Below are 20,771 nucleotides of genomic sequence, written 5' to 3'. Positions count from 1 at the left end.
ATTGGCTCACCGCATTAATCCTGAACTCACACACACAAAACATTGCTGGATAAAAGAATCTTCTCATTAACAGTGAATCAGTGTGTGCCAGTGAATGCATCGTGTGTGCTTCAGGCTCCATCTAGTGGCCTGATAGTAGAGCAGCTGATGGCAGCTTCCTCTGCCTCACACTGCTGTCTGACTGCATTCAGCTGACACTGAGATGAAGCAGGAAAGAAGCAGCTGATATTTGGACAGCACACATGATGGAAAGGAGGATTTCAGTTGATGTGCACACGAATGATTTGTGTTTCCTCTGCAGGTAGAAAGTGTGTGTGAGCTGAATTGAGCAGCATGGATCAGTGTGAGGACAGAGAGGAGGGAGTCCCTCCCTCTAAAAGCACTCTGTGTGGGGAACATGAGAGCCAGACCAAAGCTCAGAGGTGAGATGACCATCTCTAACTGTCCATGACTCTTCTCCATGTCACAGCTCAGCACTCACATCACTGCTCCATCATTATTCACAGGAACCCACCTGGACCTCGACCCAGCTCTGTGTCCTTACAGAGTGACGGGTCTAAAGATGCAAACATTGATTTTAAAGAGGGCTTCTGTTTTCCTGCAGAGAGGTAAATGTGAAATGTACACCACTATACTGAAATTAATCAACTTATTTAATAATCAACAGTAGCTGTTCTGTATAAAATATAATCTGATAAATGTAGAGGTGCTGGCTGTTCTCTCACTCTGCTGTTTAGCTGTAAAGGACGCCTCCCTGCCTTTGTCTCATTCATGACCTTTAATAGTTTCTTCTAAGATGCAGAGATCTGTATGACCTGTATGAACCTACCCGGTCTTTAAGTGATGACGTATGAAACCTGCTTCTAGGTCCAAACTACTCTGTGTGTATTAAGGATGTTGTGATTTTAACATGTTTTAATGCTTTGTATCTTGTTCTATTTAATCTGAACAAGCCCCACAAAACAGTCAGTGATCAGTGTTGGCCATTTAAATTTTTCAGAAATCTCTCAGTCAGAACATAGTTTATTATGTTTAGATGGAAACTAGCGAGCTAACTTCCTGCTAACTTCTAACTCTGTTAAATTTCATAAATTCAGTTTTCATGGATGCCTGGATGTTAAACTTAATTGTTATACCTGGTAGAGCAGAACGCTGATCATTATATTACAGATGAAAGAATTTAGAACGCTTTTCAACTCTCAGTGATGTTTTCTTTTGATATCGCAACCTGAAGTGGAGCTTGGACCCAGAAACGGCTAATGACGTCAGACATAAAGACTGGATAGATATACTGACCTGGTTTCTTGGTTACATGACAGGTCAGAGGTCAGCGACTGTAACTCAGTTAATCCTGTTACTGTGAACTCACTGAGTGTTTGTGGTTTACCTCTCAGACTGACTGAAGTCCACAAGAAGATGATGATGGAGGAAGAGGAGGACAGAGCAGAGTCTGCAGGATCCAGCTGTCCGTCTGTGAGGAGTGACCGGTCCAAAGGTCGAAATCCAGACTTCAGTGGTGAACCTGGACCAACGAGGTCAGAGAGCTGAACTCACTGAGTAACAGAAATAATTCTGCACTGACATTATAATTAGTGTTGATTCTGGTTGATTTTCTGACTGTGTTTGTGAGCTGAGAGGAAATGAAAATGAATTTGTAACAAAATCAGTTTTGTCCAGTTTTCCTGTAAAAAGCTGAACTCTGATCTAAGAGGATGTTACTGACAGGAAACAGCTGCATCATCTGCAGTCTGTGTGATCACAGCTGCTTCAATCACTTTATCATGTTTGTGTCTGCAGAGGTCAGATGTCACAGTCTGCAGGGTCCAGCTGTCCGTCTGTGAGGAGTGACCGGTCCAAAGATCAAAATCCAAAGTTCAGTGGTGAACCTGGACCAACGAGGTCAGAGAGCTGTGATGACTCCTTTACATGTTTGTGTTTCCTGGATAAATCTGACCTGAAACATCCTCAGATTGTTACAAAGATTCATAAAAAGAAAACAATGAAAGAGAAAAGATCCAAATGTTAGACTTGGTCATTTGCTGTTTGAGGACAGTGATGCTCATATCTGTGGGGAAAGTGTGACCTGAGTGGGTTCATGTTTGTCTTTAAAGAGCTGCTCTGATTCTCTTTGTGTCTGATCTGTTAAACAGTCTGAGAGGTCACACAGAGACCCAGCAGCTAAAGCCTGGATCATACTGGCTGCTGTTACTCCATCAGGACAACACTGAACCACAGTGGTGTGGATGTAGTGGATAAATCCCACCATACTGATGCTCAGATTGAATCACAGGGAACAAAACCAGATGTTACCTTCAGATTGTGACCTTTGGAGTGGACGATGCAGATTTCAATGGAGAATAAATGTTGTTGTTTTTCAGCTGTGAAAAAATAATCTAATTTTCTGAATTTAAGAATTTATGATGGTGGAAAAAACATGGTGACTATAACACAACATTTCACTGTATTCATAGAATGAATGTTAAACTGTCAGACATTTATTAAATATGCAAAATGTCTACAGAAACATCAGAGGGTCAGATGTGAAGCACTCAGTGATTTTGATAAAATGACTCATCAGTTATTAATCTGTACTACACTGATCTATCATGTTAGTAAAGCTGGTGTTCTGGTGGTGGAGAGACCTCGCATCATGTTCTGGTTTTGGAGCAGTGATCTGCTGATGGTTCAGTTTAATGAGCTTCCTCAAAATCTTCCCTGACATCACCACTGAAAGAAAGTCCATAAACTTACTAAAAATGACCCATATTTTCAGAATCCGAGAGTTTAAAAGTTGACAGACTTGATTCAGATGAAGTTATTCAAACAAAAATCTACTGGATCTTTATCCTGTGTTGAACTAATTCTTCATGTTTCCTCCACAGAGTGGACCAGCAGAGCTCAGAGGTTCCCAGTGGTCAGTCTGCCCAGCAGCATCAAACACAGCTGGACTCCATATTTATGGTCTGTACATGTACAACAACTACTGTTACATCTATTCTGTTCACAGTCATCTCCATGCTGCTCTTTGTAGACCAGTGGATTGTCAGTGTGTCCAACATGGATCTGATGTTTGGCTCCATGATTTCAGTCTGATTGGCTCATTCATAAATATTCTGTTCCAGCTGCTGGAGGACAACATCATCACTTTTGTGAAGAACGAGCTGAAGAAGATCCAGAAGGTTCTGAGTCCAAATGACCCAGAATGCTTAGAGAGTCAGAGGAGCAGCAGCAGAGAGGCATTTGTAAAGATCACAGTGGACTTCCTGAGGAGAATGAAGCAGGAGCAGCTGGCTGACCGTCTGCAGAGCAGTAAGAGGATTTATCTAAAGATTTAAGATATTGGTAATAAGTGGAACACTTAGAAATCTGTGAAGAAATGTATCAACATGTATTCAAAAAGTTTCTGTATGGTGTTTATAAAAAATAAAATGATATTCTTCCTTTATTTAGAACTTCAAGCTGCAGTTTGTCATCGTAACCTTAAATCCACACTGAAGAAGAAGTTCCAGTGTGTGTTTGAGGGGATCGCTAAAGCAGGAAACCCAACCCTTCTGAATCAGATCTACACAGAGCTCTACATCACAGAGGGAGGGACTGCAGAGGTCAATGATGAACATGAGGTCAGACAGATTGAAACAGCATCCAGGAAACCAGACAGACCAGAAACAACAATCAGACAAGAAGACATCTTTAAAGCCTCACCTGGAAGAGATGGACCAATCAGAACAGTGCTGACAAAGGGAGTGGCTGGCATTGGGAAAACAGTCCTAACACAGAAATACACCCTGGACTGGGCTGAAGACAAAGCCAACCAGGACATCCAGTTCATATTTCCATTCACTTTCAGAGAGCTGAATGTGCTGAAAGAGGAAAAGTTCAGCTTGGTGGGACTTGTTCATCACTTCTTTACTGAAACCAAAGAAGCAGGAATCTGCAGCTTTGAAGACTTCCAGGTTGTGTTCATCTTTGATGGTCTGGATGAGTGTCGACTTCCTCTGGACTTCCACAAAACTACAATCCTGACTGACCCTAGAAAGTCCACCTCAGTGGATGTGCTGCTGATAAACCTCATCAGGGGGGAACTGCTTCCCTCTGCTCGCCTCTGGATAACCACACGACCTGCAGCAGCCAATCAGATCCCTCCTGACTGTGTTGGTGGCATGGTGACAGAGGTCAGAGGGTTCACTGACCCACAGAAGGAGGAGTACTTCAGGAAGAGATTCAGAGATGAGGAGCAGGCCAGCAGGATCATCTCCCACATCAAGACATCACGAAGCCTCCACATCATGTGCCACATCCCAGTCTTCTGCTGGATCACTGCTACAGTTCTGGAGGATGTGCTGGAAACCAGAGAGGGAGGACAGCTGCCCAAGACCCTGACTGACATGTACATCCACTTCCTGGTGGTTCAGGCCAAAGTGAAGAAGGTCAAGTATGATGGAGGAAATGAGACAGATCCACACTGGAGTCCAGAGAGCAGGAAGATGATTGAGTCTCTGGGAAAACTGGCTTTTGATCAGCTGCAGAAAGGAAACCTGATCTTCTATGAATCAGACCTGACAGAGTGTGGCATCGATATCAGAGCAGCCTCAGTGTACTCAGGAGTGTTCACACAGATCTTTAAAGAGGAGAGAGGACTGTACCAGGACAAGGTGTTCTGCTTCATCCATCTGAGTGTTCAGGAGTTTCTGGCTGCTCTTCATGTCCATCTGACCTTCATCAACTCTGGACTCAATCTGCTGGAAGAACAAACAACCTCAACATGTTATACATTATTTAAAAAGACAAAGAGTTTAAAATTGCTCCACCAGAGTGCTGTGAACAAGGCCTTACAGAGTCCAAATGGACACCTGGACTTGTTCCTCCGCTTCCTCCTGGGTCTTTCACTGCAGACCAATCAGACTCTCCTACAAGATCTGCTGACACAGACAGGAAGTAGCTCACAGACCAATCAGGAAACAGCCCGGTACATCAAGGAGAAGCTCAGTGAGAATCTGTCTGCAGAGAAAAGCATCAATCTGTTCCATTGTCTGAATGAACTGAATGATCGTTCTCTAGTGGAGAAGATCCAACAGTCCCTGAGATCAGGAAGTCTCTCCACAGATAAACTGTCTCCTGCTCAGTGGTCAGCTCTGGTCTTCATCTTACTGTCATCAGAAAAAGATCTGGATGTGTTTGACCTGAAGAAATACTCTGCTTCAGAGGAGGCTCTTCTGAGGCTGCTGCCAGTGGTCAAAGCCTCCAACAAAGCTCTGTAAGTACATTTGTACTCATGTCTTTTCTTTTAACATCCAACTGTGTCAGTAATTTATTTCACCAGGCTTTCTACCTTTGTAAGAATTTGTATCATAAAGTTTTGGGATTTCTCCAATACAACTGTAACCTCTTTGATGGCTCAAGAACCTGGTGTCCTCGAGACGCTGAATCCACCATAAACTATGATCATCACTGCTGCTGTTCTGTTATTAGTCTTTTTTTTTAAAACTGGGGCTGCATGTGCCTGATGTTGTGATACTTTATATTCACATGCATGCTCCTAGATACATTTTTACTGCAGGTCTATTTTTTGTCACAAATATTGGTGAAACACTCGCTTTTACATGTGTGGTGGCTCATGCTGTCATGGTCTGCGGAGGGCAGACCTTGTGTGGGAGTGTGAGGATCCAGGTGCAGACACAGACGAGGAGACAGTACTGAACTTGAAATGAAAAGCGAGCCTTTATTTGGGCTGATTAAAGTGGCAAACAACTGAAAGCACCGAGGCAAGACTTAACTAGAAGCTGAACTGGGAAAACTAAGAACTGACACTTAACTCAGACAAAAGGGAAGGCTAAGACAAGGTGACAATGATGCATATGACTGAGACAAGTATGAACAGGACTCTGTGCTGGAACAACAAAGAACTATGAAACGTATACACGTAAGCAACATGGACATGACCAGCAAAGAGTCCTGAAACCTGGCATAACACCGGGGAAGTTGAACAGACGGCACGACGACGAACAAATGAAGACTGAGGACTTAAATACACACATGAGGTGATCAGGGGAAGTGGAGACACATGAGAACACAGCTGACTAGAATGACACATAACGACAATACAGGGAAGCGTAATACTAACTACAATGAACAAAGAACACCAGACTCTTCCAAAATAAAACAGGAAACACAGAGACATAGACGTGGCACGAACTTGACAACAAGAGCCACACAGACATGAAACATGACAGGTAGACGCACGGACCAGGGAGAGATGACAAAAGGGACTAAGAAACTAAGGACTAAACTGCAAACTAGAAATCAACTAGATGCGTTGAACTATAACATATGAATACAAAAATATGCATTGGAACTCAAACACTGGGCCTCACGACCCAGTACCGTGACACATGCATTAAACAAAGCATTTGCATTGAGAATTTTTTATAATTAAGTTCTTTGAAATACTCAGTGAATCATTGCAGTCATAGAAGCATCCTTAGTTACACTTTTTAAGCTTAGATTTCTGGGCACTTCCCAGGATGTACTAAGCATTACTTCTTCACTCACCACTTTCCATGTGTTCATGCTCCGCTGTTGAATTGAATTGATTACTAAACTCTGCCTCTGTCTTCCACAGTGTTTTGTTTTGTTTTTTTGGCCTGCTCTCTCCCCTCACTCCAAACTGGTTGCAGCAGAGGGTTGTCCCTCCCTGAACCTGCTTTTCTCCCAGTTTTTCTTTCACACTGTTGTCAAAATGTTGGTAAAGCCTTTGGTGCAGCACCTCAGTTCATCTTCAATCTAAAATGAGCTGTTTTAGCTACTTCCCCTTTAAGCACACCTTCCCTGGTCATCTCTGCTATGGTTGCCATAAAATTTTATCTTGATTAAAAAAGCAAACAAACAAAAACAATAACAACAACAAAAAACCCAAGTCAGACTTCATGCCATTTATTTCCAGCGTGGTGCCTCTTTGTCAGCCTTTGATGATAAACTGCACCACAGTCTCACCACTATTAATAGTTATTTTATTGAGCTTAATTATAAGTTAAACAGATTCATAATAAAAAAATTTTTTATTTATAAAGCACACTAAAAAACCAACGGTATACCAAGGTGCTTAAAAAATAACATAGGAAAAAAGGAGATGGGAAAAGGGGAAAGGACCCAGCACGTATTAGATATAAAAACCATGACAGTCATTAATACCTAAAAGTAGCAATCAAAGCATAACAGATAAAAATATATCAGCATACACCAAATATTAACTAGATGGAAAGGCAAGATTAAATAAATAAGTCTTTAACCGTGATTTAAACACTGGCATAGAATCAGACGCCCGGATAGCAACACAAAGATTATTCCACAAGATTGGGGAAGCTACAGCAAACGCATGGTCGCCCCAAGACTTCAGCCGAGAATGAGGTTGCTCCAGAAGAATTTGAGTAGCAGATCTAAGAAGTTCATTAAGGTAGCTCGGCACTAAATTATTAATGATTTTGTACGTGAAGAGTAGCATTTTAAATTGAATACGGTACTTAATCAGCAGCCAGTGCAAGCCAGCAAGAACAGGAGTAATAGAGGAAAATTTCCTGCTACCCGTCAAAAGGCGTGCCACCACATTCTTGACAGTCTGCAACCTACGGAGAAGGGAGGAGGACAGGCCTCCACAGAACACCACGAACTCAGTTTTCTTTTCGTTCAAGACAAGAGAATTACCTTTAAACCATTCTTTAACCTCACGCATGCATTCACGAAAATAATGAAAAGACATAGTAAGATCGTCAGTAATCTCAAAATACATCTGTATGTCATAGGCATAGCAATGAAAGGCAATATTATACTTCTCAAAAATTGCCCTAAGAGGGAGCAGATATAATGGTAAATGGCCTGTATTAGTGTAGCGCTTTACTAGTCCCTAAGGACCCCAAAGCACTTTGCACATTCAGTCATCCACCCATTCACACACATTCACACACTGGTGACGGCAAGCTACATTGTAGCCACAGCCACCCTGGGGCGCACTGACAGAGGCGAGGCTGCTGGACACTGGCACCACCGGGCCCACTCACCACCACCAGTAGGCAATGGGTGAAGTGTCTTGCGCAAGGACACAACGACCGAGACTGTCCGAGCCGGGGATCGAACCGGCAACCTTCCGATTACAATTCCAATAAAGCCAGGACCACATAGCGTCCAGTATCAGTGCTTAGAAGAAGGTCATTAAGAACTCTAATTAAAGCCATTTCAGGGCTGTGCAATGGCTTAAAGGCAGAGTGAAATTTCTCTGCAATGTTGTTCGCGTCTAAATACGCCTGAAGCTGAGAAAGAGCTAGTCGCTCCAGGATCTTGGACTGAAATGGAAGCTTCGAAATCGGTCTATAGTTCGAGAGATCATAACAATCAAGATGATTTTTTTTCAGAATAGGCTGGACTACAGCATGCTTAAAGGCCAGTGGGACAAATCCAGAAAGTAGAGAAAAATTCATTAAGAATAGAATACTCAGTCCAATTACATCAAAGCAGTCCTTAACAATCAGTGATGGGAGAATATCAAACACAGTCTTGGTGTTTTTTAGTTGATCAACTAACTGCTTAAGAGTCGAAAGTAACGCGGGCTCAAATCGATGAAAAGTTGAAGTACACCCAGAGGAAAAAACATGACAAGAAGCAGAGAAAAAGGAAGACTTTAGAGATGAAAACGTATCTAAAAAAAGAATTCAAAAACGCTCACAAAGAGCTTGTGAATATGGTAAAGGCATATCAGAATAGGGATTAACAACAGAATTAAAAATTTTAAATAGCATATGGGGGTTGTGACCATTACCCAGAATGACTTCGGAAAGAAAAGATGCCTTGGCCATTCTAGCAGCAGTTTGAAAATTTAAGCGACTGGTCCATAACATATCATAAAAGACCTGAAGTTTATCTTTTTTCCACCTTCTCTCATCACAGGGACAAACGCGTCATAAGGCATGCCTAGTATCATTTAGTAAGCAATGAGAGTAAATTTTAGGGCGTTTCATTTGATGGGAGCAACAGAATCAAGAATAGAAGAACAAAGAGACAACAGGATATTATCATAACCATCAACTGAGCAGAGATTCATGTCAGTCTGTAGTTCAGCACCACTGAAACAATAACCTTTTCCAAACAGCCTATAACACACATGATGGGCAGAGTTTTCCTCTGTGTCTTGCATATCTATTTTGTGGACTTTATGCATGTATATATTCTTCCTGTCTTCTCTGTCCTATATAGTGAAGACAAAAGGCCTCAAGTTCTAAAAACTCTTCCCCTTCATCATCTTCCAAATCATCTCTCTCATCTAAAATCACCAGTTTTCTCTGAGTAGATAATCTTTTCACAATCTTGAATGATAAGGATAAAAGTAAGTTTATTTTATTTTTTTTATTTATATAGCAGTAGTAGGTAAAGTTATTTATTTGTTGTGTTCTGTTTTTAACTGGGAGAGAGTGTGAAACACTCTCGGCTGCCAAAATTACATCCAGTTTAGAAGAAAAACTTGAACTGAGGTGTTTGTTTCTTCATCCTTCAAAACTCATCCAACAGGTGTCACAAACTGCAGCAGAACAGTACAAAGCATGTCTTACTGGATGGCTGCAACAACCAGAGTTTTACCTACCTTTGGTTTTTCTTGACAGCATGAGTGTAATATTTACTGAACAAAGTCGTATTCTGTAATCTTTGCTGCTGTGAATGTCCATGCTGTCCACTGCTATATTTCAGTATCAGGCTCTAAAATGTACAAATGGATTTGAGAAGATTACATTTCCAATCATGAGTCAGAAATTATTTTTCTACTAGATTTACAGTTTGTTTTCTTGTCTTCTGACTCACAAGGTGGAGCAGGTGGAGCTTACAAGGAGTAAGTGCTGATATAGAAGGACAGCTGAGTTTTAATGAAGCCATTAATTGTATTGCATGCTGGCATTTAAAAAAACATCATTTGTGTCACGGTTCTCAGTCATTTTGACCCAGCTTTTTAAGTTTCTTATATTTTGGTATATTTTTTGTATTATGATTTATGCTTTGATTCTTTAAGTTGTGCTTTTTTGATTATTATTCTAGGTTTAGTTCAGTGTCAAGTTTGCATCCTTGTGATTTGTTTCTTGTTTCCTGTTTTATTTTGATAGTCCCAGTCCTATGTCAGTGTATTTAGTTTTCCTTCCCCCTGTCTCGTTAGCCCTAATTTCTCCCAGCTGTGTCTCCCTCCTGTTCCCCATTCCCTGATCAGGTCTCTGTGTATTTAAGCCCTGTGTTTGCCTTTGTCCTCTGTTGCGTCGTTAATGTTTCCTACCCTCTGCAAGCTGTGTGTTTGTCTCGTACTCCTGTTTAGTTTCTCTATTCTGAGCTTTGTTTTGTTATTGTGAGTTTGTTTATGAGGAGTTTTTCCCCTGCAATAAAGCTGCGTTTTGAGTTTAACCTCCCGGTTTTTAGTCCTGCTCTTGGGTCCACCTTTCCGGCCTGCCTACATCACAGCCTATCATAACAATTTGACCAATTTAATTTATTTGTTTGTTTGTTTTTTCAGACTGAGTCACTGTAACCTCTCAGAGAGAATCTGTGATGCTCTATCCTCAGTTTTCAACTCCCAGTCCTCTCGTCTGAAAGAGCTGGACCTGAGTAACAATGACCTGCAGGATTCAGGAGTGAAGTTTCTGTGTGCTGCACTGCAGAGTCCACATTGTATACTGGAAACTCTCAGGTCAGGATACAAACGTTCCCACTGCTGATCATTTAAAGTCTGAATGATATCATTCTATGAACAACCAAGCTTTTTAGAATTGGCAAATGACCTTTTATTTACTTTTGGATGGCTTAGGAGATTCTTCATTACTGTTTGAAGATTTTTTACAGTCACATATTTTGTTTAATTGGGAAGACATAAGTATTGTTTGGTTCATGTTTTCTGTGGCATGGTTTGTTAACACACCTATGAGCAGGCCATTTGTTCCACAGCAGTCAGTATAGGCAACAAGAGGCCTGCTCCTCTCAGTTGTTCTGCTCACGGTGTCACTGATTCCCAATTGATCCAGACAACAGTGATGTGGGTTGTTTAAGGAGCTTGGAAAGAAAGGCATCTAGACTTCTTTAAGTTGCTTGAAGACGTTTCAACTCTCATCTGAGAAGCTTCTTCAGTTCTCGGGTCAAATGGTGGAGAGTCCTAGATTTAAGCCCAGTGGGAGTAAATGTCTGTTCCTCAAGCTTCTTTTTCTCATCACTGCGTTCACAGTGAGTGACTTCTCTGCTGACTCTTCAAGAAATAAAAGCGTTACTGTTTAGATTAATGTCTGAATGTTGCCATGTGCTATTAAAACTAAAAGCAATGCTTCATACACCCACGTGGTTCAGTAACACAGTAACTGATGGTAAATAATGTTTTGTGTTCTGCACATCGTACAGATCAGCTGCTCCACACAGATTTCAGGTTTATATGCTGGGACAGTTTGATAATGCAGTTGTACTTTGAATAAACCTCACTTCCTGGTTTTTTTTTTTCATACAGATGTGACATGAACAATAACAGAACAGGAACAGAAACACTATTCTAGCTGGAGAATATATTTTAATTTAGGTTAATGTAGGGGATCATAAATAACAATAATAACTAACCAGCACTGGACATTTTTAGTCTAGCTTAGTACAAGGACTGGACACAGGGGAAATGGCTACCATAGCTGGATCAAAACATGAAAACAAATCTTAAGTAAAGTTTTATTGAAGTGAACTGTGGTGGTCTTGACAGGGTAAAGGGAAGTCTTACTGTAAATGTAATTATGTATAAGTATAGAAAAGGAACCCAACCCCCCTAAAATGTTACACCTGACATCATAACATACAGCTGTAGTTTGGCTGTAACAAAACTCTTCATGTGATATTCATCTAAAATGAGCCTCCAAAGTGAGGATGTCTGATTTTGTTAAACAGCTGTTGCCTTAATTCCCCGGCTCACTTCTCTGGTGTGAGGAGCTAAGATATGAGGGGAGGAGTCGAGGGTGTTCAAAGTTTGAAAGAGACACAGACTGAAAAGCTTGATCTTAGGCATGTCTGTGGTACAGACAGCAAATGTATCATGTTTGAACTCAGTGAGCGAGATGAAGAGTGATGGTGGAGATGGACAACATACACACGACCCTGACCCTGAAATGCTCTGAAAGGTTTTTTTTTTTTTTAAATGAATCCTGAGGACAGGGGAAAGATGCAGAGGCAGGTGAGAAAGTGACAAAAAGAAGGCTTTGGGGGCCTGAATATGAATTTGGAAACAAAAAGCCTGATCAAAAAGGAAGATATTTACATTGCACCATTTCTTAAGGGGGGACCAAAAAATAAAAATCAGTTCTATTTCATTTTATGAGCTCTGTTTTTTTTTGTATGTTTGTTTTGTTTTGTTTTTCTTTACAATTCCAACCTTTTATAGTGAAATTAACTGGTCATTCCCATTTACATGACCTGCATAAAGCAATACAGAGCACATTGGGCTGAAGTAAGATGAAAATTTGTAGTTCATCATCTAGAAGTTGGATTTGAATACTCCTCCCTTTCCTGAGTCCTTAGAGCTTCTCTTTCACACCTTTCCTTCACCTCAAGATATCTGCTGAGGAAACAATGATCCAGAAAAGGAGAGGTCATTTCCTTTGGACTATTTAACCACACAGTCAGATAAGCTGATTAAGAAAAACTGGAACACAGAGCAATGAATCACTGGGAGATAACTGTGGAATTACATTTGTCAAAAGTTAATCATAAAAAAGTAACCATGAGCAGAATTGAATTCCTTAATTCAACAACCTGCACACGTAGACCTCAGCAGTGCAGCAGATTCATGGGCTGCATCCCAATTCAGGGTCTGCAGCCTTGGAAGACGCGGTCTTTGCAGTCTAGTGGGCCGTGTCTTCGAACACTGAAAAGGCTGGAAGTGCGAGGCTTGTGAAATGGGACGGTCTAGAACAGCGGTCCCCAACCCCCGGGCCTCGGACCGGTACCGGTCCGTGAGTCGTTTGGTACCGGGCCGCGAGAGTTGAGGCTCAGGTGTGAAATGTATGGTTTTCAGGGTTTTTATCGGTTTTCAGTGTTATTTTGTTATCGTTTTTATCGTTAACTCGGTTTTCCTGGGTCTTTTCACGTGTGTTATGAATAAATCTTCTTTTTTCCGGTACCGGCACTAGTTTTATTTTGTTGTATTTATCCGCGACACCTTAAAGGCCGGTCCGTGAAAATATTGTCGGGCACAAACCGGTCCGTGGCGCAAAAAAGGTTAGGGACCGCTGGTCTAGAATGTATACTAAGAAGGTATACAAACACATAGCATCCTTATAGAATATGATGTAACACTATACCTCAAAATATATAAAGCATATAAACAATTACAGCAATATGATGCAACAAACACAGCAGTGCTACTAATCCAAAATACTCAAAGCTTCATAGAACTGAAACAATCATGGACATTTATTTTCAGCTCCATTCTGCTGCTGATACGTACTTTAGGTTTCTGAACATTAAACTTGTTGCTGCCTTTCATAGTGTGTAACTTGAAGGCCCTGAGTACTTTCTCCCACACTGAAAACACTGGAATGATAAAATTATTTGAACATTACCTAATACGACTGATTGAGGACAGACAATTAGTTATTTTAAACTTTCCTAGCAGTCCTTCACAAAGTCTGTCTGTCTATTCTCTCCATCTGTCAGCTGCTGCTGGCTCTTCCTCCTCCTCTTCCTCACACACTGCTGAGTTTGTCCTGGTGGATCATCAGGGGTGCAAAGCCTCACAGATGATGTGCAACAGTGGGTCCCTCAGTCTGTCCTCACTCTGGACACTTGCAGTTGTCACACATGGAAATCAAATGTGTGATAAGCTGCAGGATTCAAACACAAGTGTAACTTATAAATACATGTTCATACTTTTATTCCACAATCAGAGAGAAAGAAACAGAGAGAGAATGCAGGACAGACAGACAGGTGACAGTCTCAGGTGTACACACTGCTACAAAACAGCACAAGAGAAGGAGGATTTAGTGTTTGTGTTATTACGAGTGCTAAACAAGAAGAGTTCCAGATGGTACAGTGGACACATGTGTGACTCCTGTGATTAAAGCATCTTTCTTTCAGCTTAACGAGTGAACCGTCAGCTCGTTCAAACACACGTTAAAGTCCGTTTGGCTCGACACACCGAACAGAGGCAGCAATATAACATAGCTAACATTAACAGTGCAGTGAATCCTGCTTGTGCCGTGATATTCAGGACTGCAAACCGAGCAGCATCACTGACTTTCAGCTTGTTGTGTTTGTGGATATATGACTGACTTTAATTATCCATAAAATCATCACATTCTCTGTAAGATAAGGTCGACAATATATATATGTTTAAAGAAAAGGCTTTAAAACCAAGTTAAGTGCTAACATCACTAATGTCACATAACTTCGCCGACATGTGGTCAACAGTAATGTTTTAATGTTCTTCATTATTAAACATTTGCACATAAATAAGTGACATGATATTCAGTGCTTACTTTTGAAAGTTTACTCTTCGGACGCCCCACAAAATTATCCACACCCACCACCGCGCTATGAATTCTGGGATAGGTTGGGCCATAAAGGACACACCGAACCATCCTTCAAATTTGGGGAAATGAAGGACACGTTTGTGGGCCACATTTGGAGCAGCCTTTGAATTGGGACAGCCTTTGTCGCGTCGCTGTGACATAATTGGCCTTAAAATGTGGCCTTCAAGGCTGCAGACCGTGAATTGGGATACAGCCATGCTCTCACTGGTAACTCTGTGCTCTATAATCCTGCTCACACAAATCAACTGACTCTTTAATGTTTAGTTGGCGGAGCCCAAAGGAAGAGTGTCCAAATGTGATTGGTCAGTTTGATGTACAGTTCAAGTTACTGCGATAAACCAACTTCTGGCATGGCAGCAGCATACGCATTGTTTTAAACCTTACTTATTTACAACTTGAAAATGAAGTTTGCTGAATGAACTATCAGCAGTTACTGTTTGCTGTGTAGCAGCGGAATACTGGCAACTCTCACTGGATTACTTTAATGCTGAAGAAATCTTTAAACCAGAGGATTCAAAGGCAAGTTCTGAAGCCTGTTCCATTATATTAATTACCCAGAAACAAGTTATGTATATCTCAGGATATTTAAGAGTGGAAAACATTGTTCTTCCTTTGATACTGATTAAGATTAGATTAATCTCTGTATAAAGAGGCCAAGGACATATTTATGCTAGATTGAAACAAACACTGGAACCAGGGGAAACTGTTACCCTAGCTTTATCAAAAGAAAAGAAATCATTGTGTTATAATCAGAGTTGTGGTAGAAATGGACAACTACAGGGAGATGTTTTCTCTACATTTAAAGGGAAGCAGCCTTGCAGAAATAGATTCATGTATTTCAGTGCTTTTCATAGACAAAGGTCACAATGTGCTTTGAAAAGCCAACACACTATAAAATAATGGACATGAAAACAATGCATTAAATACATACGACCCAGGTGGAAGGTACAGAGGCAGGAAGTGACAAAATGGAGCGTTTATTGGTCTAAATGGAAAACTCAAAAATGAGGAAACACAAAGTCTATAAAACTGAAATCCAAAGCAGGCACAGGAAAATTCAGTTCAATTTTATTTATACAGCACTTTATATTTTAAGGTAGACCCTAGAGTAATACATACAGAGAAAACAATTATATTGGCTGTCAGTGAGATTTCAGGGCAATCAGAGACTGTGGGTCTGTGTATGAAGTATAATTCATGTCAGTTGTTGAAGTTGTAGATTGAGAAAAGGCAGTTTTGGGGAATTTCCTGCTTTTGTTGTCCTGCTTGTGCTGATGAAAATGTTTGTTGACGTGTGAATTCATTCTTCAATGCTCAATTCTGCCTGAACAACGTGAAAACCTTGCTTTTCTTATTTTTGTGTAACACAATTCAAAGCACTGAAACATCACTGCCTATTTTATTGTTCACACTAAATCCATGATGGCTCCATGTGGCCAAGGCTGGATGTTCAGCTTACAGAGCCCTGGGCACAGATGTTTGATGGACCCTAGCCAGCTGGATTTGAATGCTCGGCTTCTTTTCCTTCTTTAATAATTGGACATACAGTGGTCAGAGTGTGTGTTGGATAATCTGGCCCTGGATGAGGCCAAACTGAAATTGGATTAAATGTCTGTCACATATTTGAGCTTAGTGTAGTTTCATTTCTGCCCAATTTAAAAACAACCCAAAACTTTTTTTTCAGTCTTTTCTATTGTATACTGTAGACTTTCTTTGATGCTGTGTTCAAAAGAAGCATTGTTTTCTTTAAAGGCGAGCCGTCTCTGTTTCCTGTTCAGGTTGGATGCTTCGGTGGGTTGAATTGTGTTACACGTCTGGGTCCAAAGTTCACACGTTGTTCAGGTGTCATTGACTGTTGAAGAACAAACTCGCAGCTGTCAGCACACATTTGCATCAGCACAACAATACAAGCAGGAAATCCCCCAAAACACTCCATCAGCTTGATTCATGACAAATGTAGTTTGTGCTTCATCATTACCCAGGGTTCCTCTATGATTACTCTCATCCTGTGTGACTGGATTAATCCCACATGGACCAACAACACTGGTCTCTATGTGCAGCTGGCTGTGAGACGAATGCTCAGGGACCGTCTACAAAGTGCAACACTGAAAGAACATCATCCATAAATATTCACACAGCATGACTAAAAAGCCTTTAAACATCAGTGTTATCCTGCTGATCAAAGTCCAACACTGAGTTGGTAAAAACATGTTTGTTAAACATTTTGTTTCGTTCATGAGGAAAATGATTCAACAACTTCCTGCTAATACACAACATTTCATCATATTTCCTCATAACCCTCTTTTGTCTGACCATTTGAATCACATTTGAATTTGCAATAAAGGATCCACAGAGTTTGGTGACAATAATGACAGTAGATGTTTGTGTGAAAGTGCTGGAAGCAAATTTGTGTGTGATGTTCTTTCAGTGTTGCACTTTGTAGACGCTCCCTGAGCACTGGTCTGCTGCACATAGAGACCAGTGTTGTTAGTCCAGGTTAGAAGATGACTTGTTGGAATGAAAATGAGCTTGTAGTTTGTCTGCTTTAATAATGTGACTGGAAAAAGGTGTTGGACTTCAAATATGTCCATTTCTTTCACACTTCACCTTTAAAAGTGAAGCTATGTGCTTCTTTAAATGAAAAACACAAGTTTTTCAAATCTTTTTTCACGTTTTTATGATAAACCTACAACTTTAATGTGAAAACTTCAGTGTTTTTTCTCTACTGAATGATTTCAAGCACACACTTTGTCTAATAAACTTACATCTTCCATTCTTTATGCAGATTGTGGAACTGTGGTTTGTCAGAGATCAGCTGTCATTATCTGGCAGCAGCACTGAAGTCCAACCCCTCCCATCTGAGAGAGCTGGACCTGAGTAATGACTCCTGGTTCTCTACTAAGAACAAGCTGCAGGATTCAGGAGTGAAGCATCTGTGTGGTTTTCTGGAGAGTCGGGGATGTGGACTTGAAACTCTGAGGTCAGTCACCATGTTTTAGTTGTGCTGAGATGAATATGATGTGAAAGTTGTGCTGACACTAAACTGCAGACACAAGGCTGATACTGATCCACACTGAGGATCTTCATGGTAAAGTCTGTTTTCGTCTTCTCTGGTTTAGTCCATTGACTGTAGCAGAACAATGTTCACATTTCAAACCTTCAAAAAAGAAAAAAAATCCTCCACTGGATAATTTACTGTGAAACTCTAAAACTCTTCATTCCACCTTAAAGTCTGTCTGTCACTGAAATCCAAACCAAAATAGCTATTTGCTTTACAAACAGCAGTCCAACACAAAACATACACACATCATCCAAAACACAGTCCAACATCCAACATCTCCTCCACTGCCAGCATGAATGATGGGAAAGAGAAGGAGGAAGACTCTGACATTCAGGGTTAGAATGAGTTTCATGAAGCAGACTGTGAAGATCAAAGCTGCATTAGAAGCTTACATGAATGAATGAGTGGACAGAAGTGGACACAGATCATCTGAAGCACTTCAAAGGCTTTAAATCATCACATTTCTCTTTATTCTTTATGAACTCTGTTCGTTTCTATCAGTTTTCTGTGTAATGAAGCTAACAGCAGGCTAATAAGATGCTGACCAATAGGTTTCTATTAAAGGTTGTAATTTGTATATTAAAAAGTGCCGGTCCTTTGGCTCAGCAGGGATCAGCTTACAGGTAGAATACAGCTGCTGGATGGGATTAGCATGTCATAGCTATCTACCAAACTGCTAACTGGGGGATTTCAGGCCATCTATGGATCATTTTTGCTAACTGTTTATTCAGCTTAGGCTCACAGGGCTGGAGCCTGTACCCTAGCTGTCATAGGGCAAGAGGCGTGGTCCACCTGCACAGGTGAGCAGTCCATCACAGGGCCAACAGAGAGAGACAGAGAAGCACTCTCTCACATCCACACCTACAGCCAATTTGGAAGCACCAATGAACCTAAGCAGCATTTCATTGGACTGTGGGAGAACATCCAACCTCAACAGAAGGGCCCAGCTGACCAACAAGCTTCAACCTACAACCTTCTTGCTTTAAGGCACTAGTGCTAACTACTTTTCCCCATTTCAGCCCAAATCCTGCATCTTCCTGTTTCTGACTCCAGGCGAGCTCCACTAACACTTTCTCCTCAGACACTGCCACCTAGTGGAGGAAGTCTTAGTTCCATTTGAAGCTTCAGATTACAGTTCCTTTAAAAAGAGGTGGAGGTGGAGGGGGCACAGGACCATCATCACTGAGTGCCATAGGACACTTAACCTTTGTTTCCATATGCTGGGAACTTCCTGTTGTTCCAAGGAGGACTGGAAAATGTGTGAAAATCTCCCAGTCAGTTCCTCACAGCACACTTCAATCATTTCCCTCCCATAGCATCAGGACCAGGGCTTTTTCTCTCTTTGGTCCCACTAAGAGATTTCCACACAAACACCTCATCAGTGGGACTCTCAGAGCTACCAGCCCTTTCCTACAGTCACAAAGCTCTTCATTGAAATCAATGATATCAAAGCTGGAATCAAATGAGTCCAAGTCTTCTGCTGATTCAGCATCACATTCATCTTTGGTCCTTGTTCTGCATCCCCACCATGGACTTCATTCCTTTTGTTAAAATCTCCCAGTTCTTTTAATCTTTGGGCTGAAGGAAGGACAATACTCGGTGTATAAATGCTCAATCAACAATCATTTATTTCCATATAATTCAACACTTAAGAGCATAAGAACCATCATGATGGGGAGACCTGCCTGCAGAGGGTCACAGCAAGTCTCAAAATGGTGACGGGTTACTCAGCTTCTTATAGCCTCTAGTAGCCCCCACCTAGTCGTAAAAGCCTAAACATTCACATGTTTTCTCTCACACGGCGCCTAAGTTATGACCTCGGCTCCCTGTCTTTCTGCTCTCTGTAAAGGTGGGGGTATGGAATGTGGTCTGTTTCTTCTATTATCAGCACAAGGCCCTCGGCACCCAACATTCTCTTCATGATTCAGCAGTATGAAATGTCAAGAAACAGTGTAACACATTCAACAGTGTCGAGTAATACAGGTCAATCCAATAGATCTAATGATTTTCACACTCTTTTAGGTCAGAAGTATAATGCAAACTAAAACTACATACTGATCACACACTCTATATTAAGGGGTATAATATGATCTACAGCAGTATCATAATTCAACTACTTTGATTACAGATATAAGGTAACATATGATAACAGAATAATCTCACAATTCCCCCTTTTGATCTCTTTTTTAAGAGATCACTTATAACATACACTCCAGCATTGCAAGGTTCAGTTCTTCTTGGTCCTGAGGCCCTCTGTCCCCCTTTAACGGGTGGACCATATGTGGGATGACCTCTGTGTTTACGCAGTTCAGATGCAAGAAAAATTAGATTTACAACAATAACAGCAGTTACAGATGACACTCCCATCACTCCCCAATTCTCCCACAGCTTTATTTTGGTGCTACAGTTTCCCACTCCCATTTTTGGTGCCACCTTATACCTTTCAAATGTACTCAGACTAGAACCTCTGTCTAAGGAGCTTTTAACCTTTATCTATTGCTGCAGCTACCAGTATCTTCCAGTCGGGTGATTCTCAGCTTCTTTCTTCGACCTCCGGGGTTAGACCACCCTTTAGTCGTTGCACAGATCAGGGGATTATTCTGCCCCGATTTCAAACAAAGATCTGTGTATTTTGGGGTCACAGCCGTGTCCCCCTTTTGCCAAGAGCCTCTCGAACCTTGTTGGTCTGGTGTTCCTAGATTTTCGCCAACCCCTTCATGGTTATTGCTGTGTTTATGGGATCCATCTTCTCAAGGAGCCCAAATGCCATGACACTTGACCCCAGTTGCTGTCTCGGCAGTCCCTACGTCTGTCTCTGGTGTGAAGGGTCCTCATATCTCCGTACCTCGTCTGGTGTCTGTTCCTCTCTCTGTAAGAGACAGAAAACCAAAACACCTCTCTCCCCAGCCTTGATAATCTAATATTGTTATCTATTGTTCCTCTAGTGATTCAAAGTTGGTTTAGAATCTCATGTTCAGGTCTCTCTGACCCAGGGACTCATTCTAATCATAATTTATGTGTGTGTAAGCGTGTTGGCATTTAGCCCTCTGCACTCAAAGTCAATACCTACAATTTATCAGTCCAGACAGTCACGCCGAACAAAGCTTATGACCTTCAAAAGACTGAGTGTCAACTCATTA

General features: G+C 41.2%; 1 protein-coding gene across 1 annotated transcript; it reads left to right on the top strand.

Annotated features, from left to right (window-relative positions):
• The first annotated feature begins 4,175 nt into the window (after positions 1–4,175).
• On the top strand, positions 4,176–18,726 carry LOC135932610 (NACHT, LRR and PYD domains-containing protein 12-like). Its single transcript, XM_065470092.1, has 4 exons — positions 4,176–4,764; positions 10,585–10,708; positions 17,356–17,494; positions 18,685–18,726. Exons 1-4 carry the CDS (start codon positions 4,287–4,289, stop codon positions 18,724–18,726), a joined length of 783 nt encoding a protein of 260 aa, XP_065326164.1. The 5' UTR covers positions 4,176–4,286.
• Positions 18,727–20,771: the final 2,045 nt, after the last annotated feature.

The sequence above is a fragment of the Pelmatolapia mariae genome, linkage group LG3_W (assembly GCF_036321145.2).
Source record: "Pelmatolapia mariae isolate MD_Pm_ZW linkage group LG3_W, Pm_UMD_F_2, whole genome shotgun sequence".
In the NCBI taxonomy this organism is placed as follows: domain Eukaryota; kingdom Metazoa; phylum Chordata; class Actinopteri; order Cichliformes; family Cichlidae; genus Pelmatolapia; species Pelmatolapia mariae.
The sequence above is the reverse complement of the archived record's forward strand: the minus strand, read 5'-3'. Positions and strand labels throughout refer to the sequence as shown.

What these genes read in the sequence shown, in the direction of transcription:
- LOC135932610 (XM_065470092.1), top strand. Translation starts at nt 4,287, where the DNA reads ATGTGCCACATCCCAGTCTTCTGCTGGATCACTGCTACAGTTCTGGAG. An exon ending in AGAACAAACAACCTCAACAT is followed by an intron (nt 4,765 to 10,584) that starts GTTATACATTAT and finishes CTCTATCCTCAG; the next exon opens with TTTTCAACTCCCAGTCCTCT. An exon ending in TGTATACTGGAAACTCTCAG is followed by an intron (nt 10,709 to 17,355) that starts GTCAGGATACAA and finishes TTCTTTATGCAG; the next exon opens with ATTGTGGAACTGTGGTTTGT.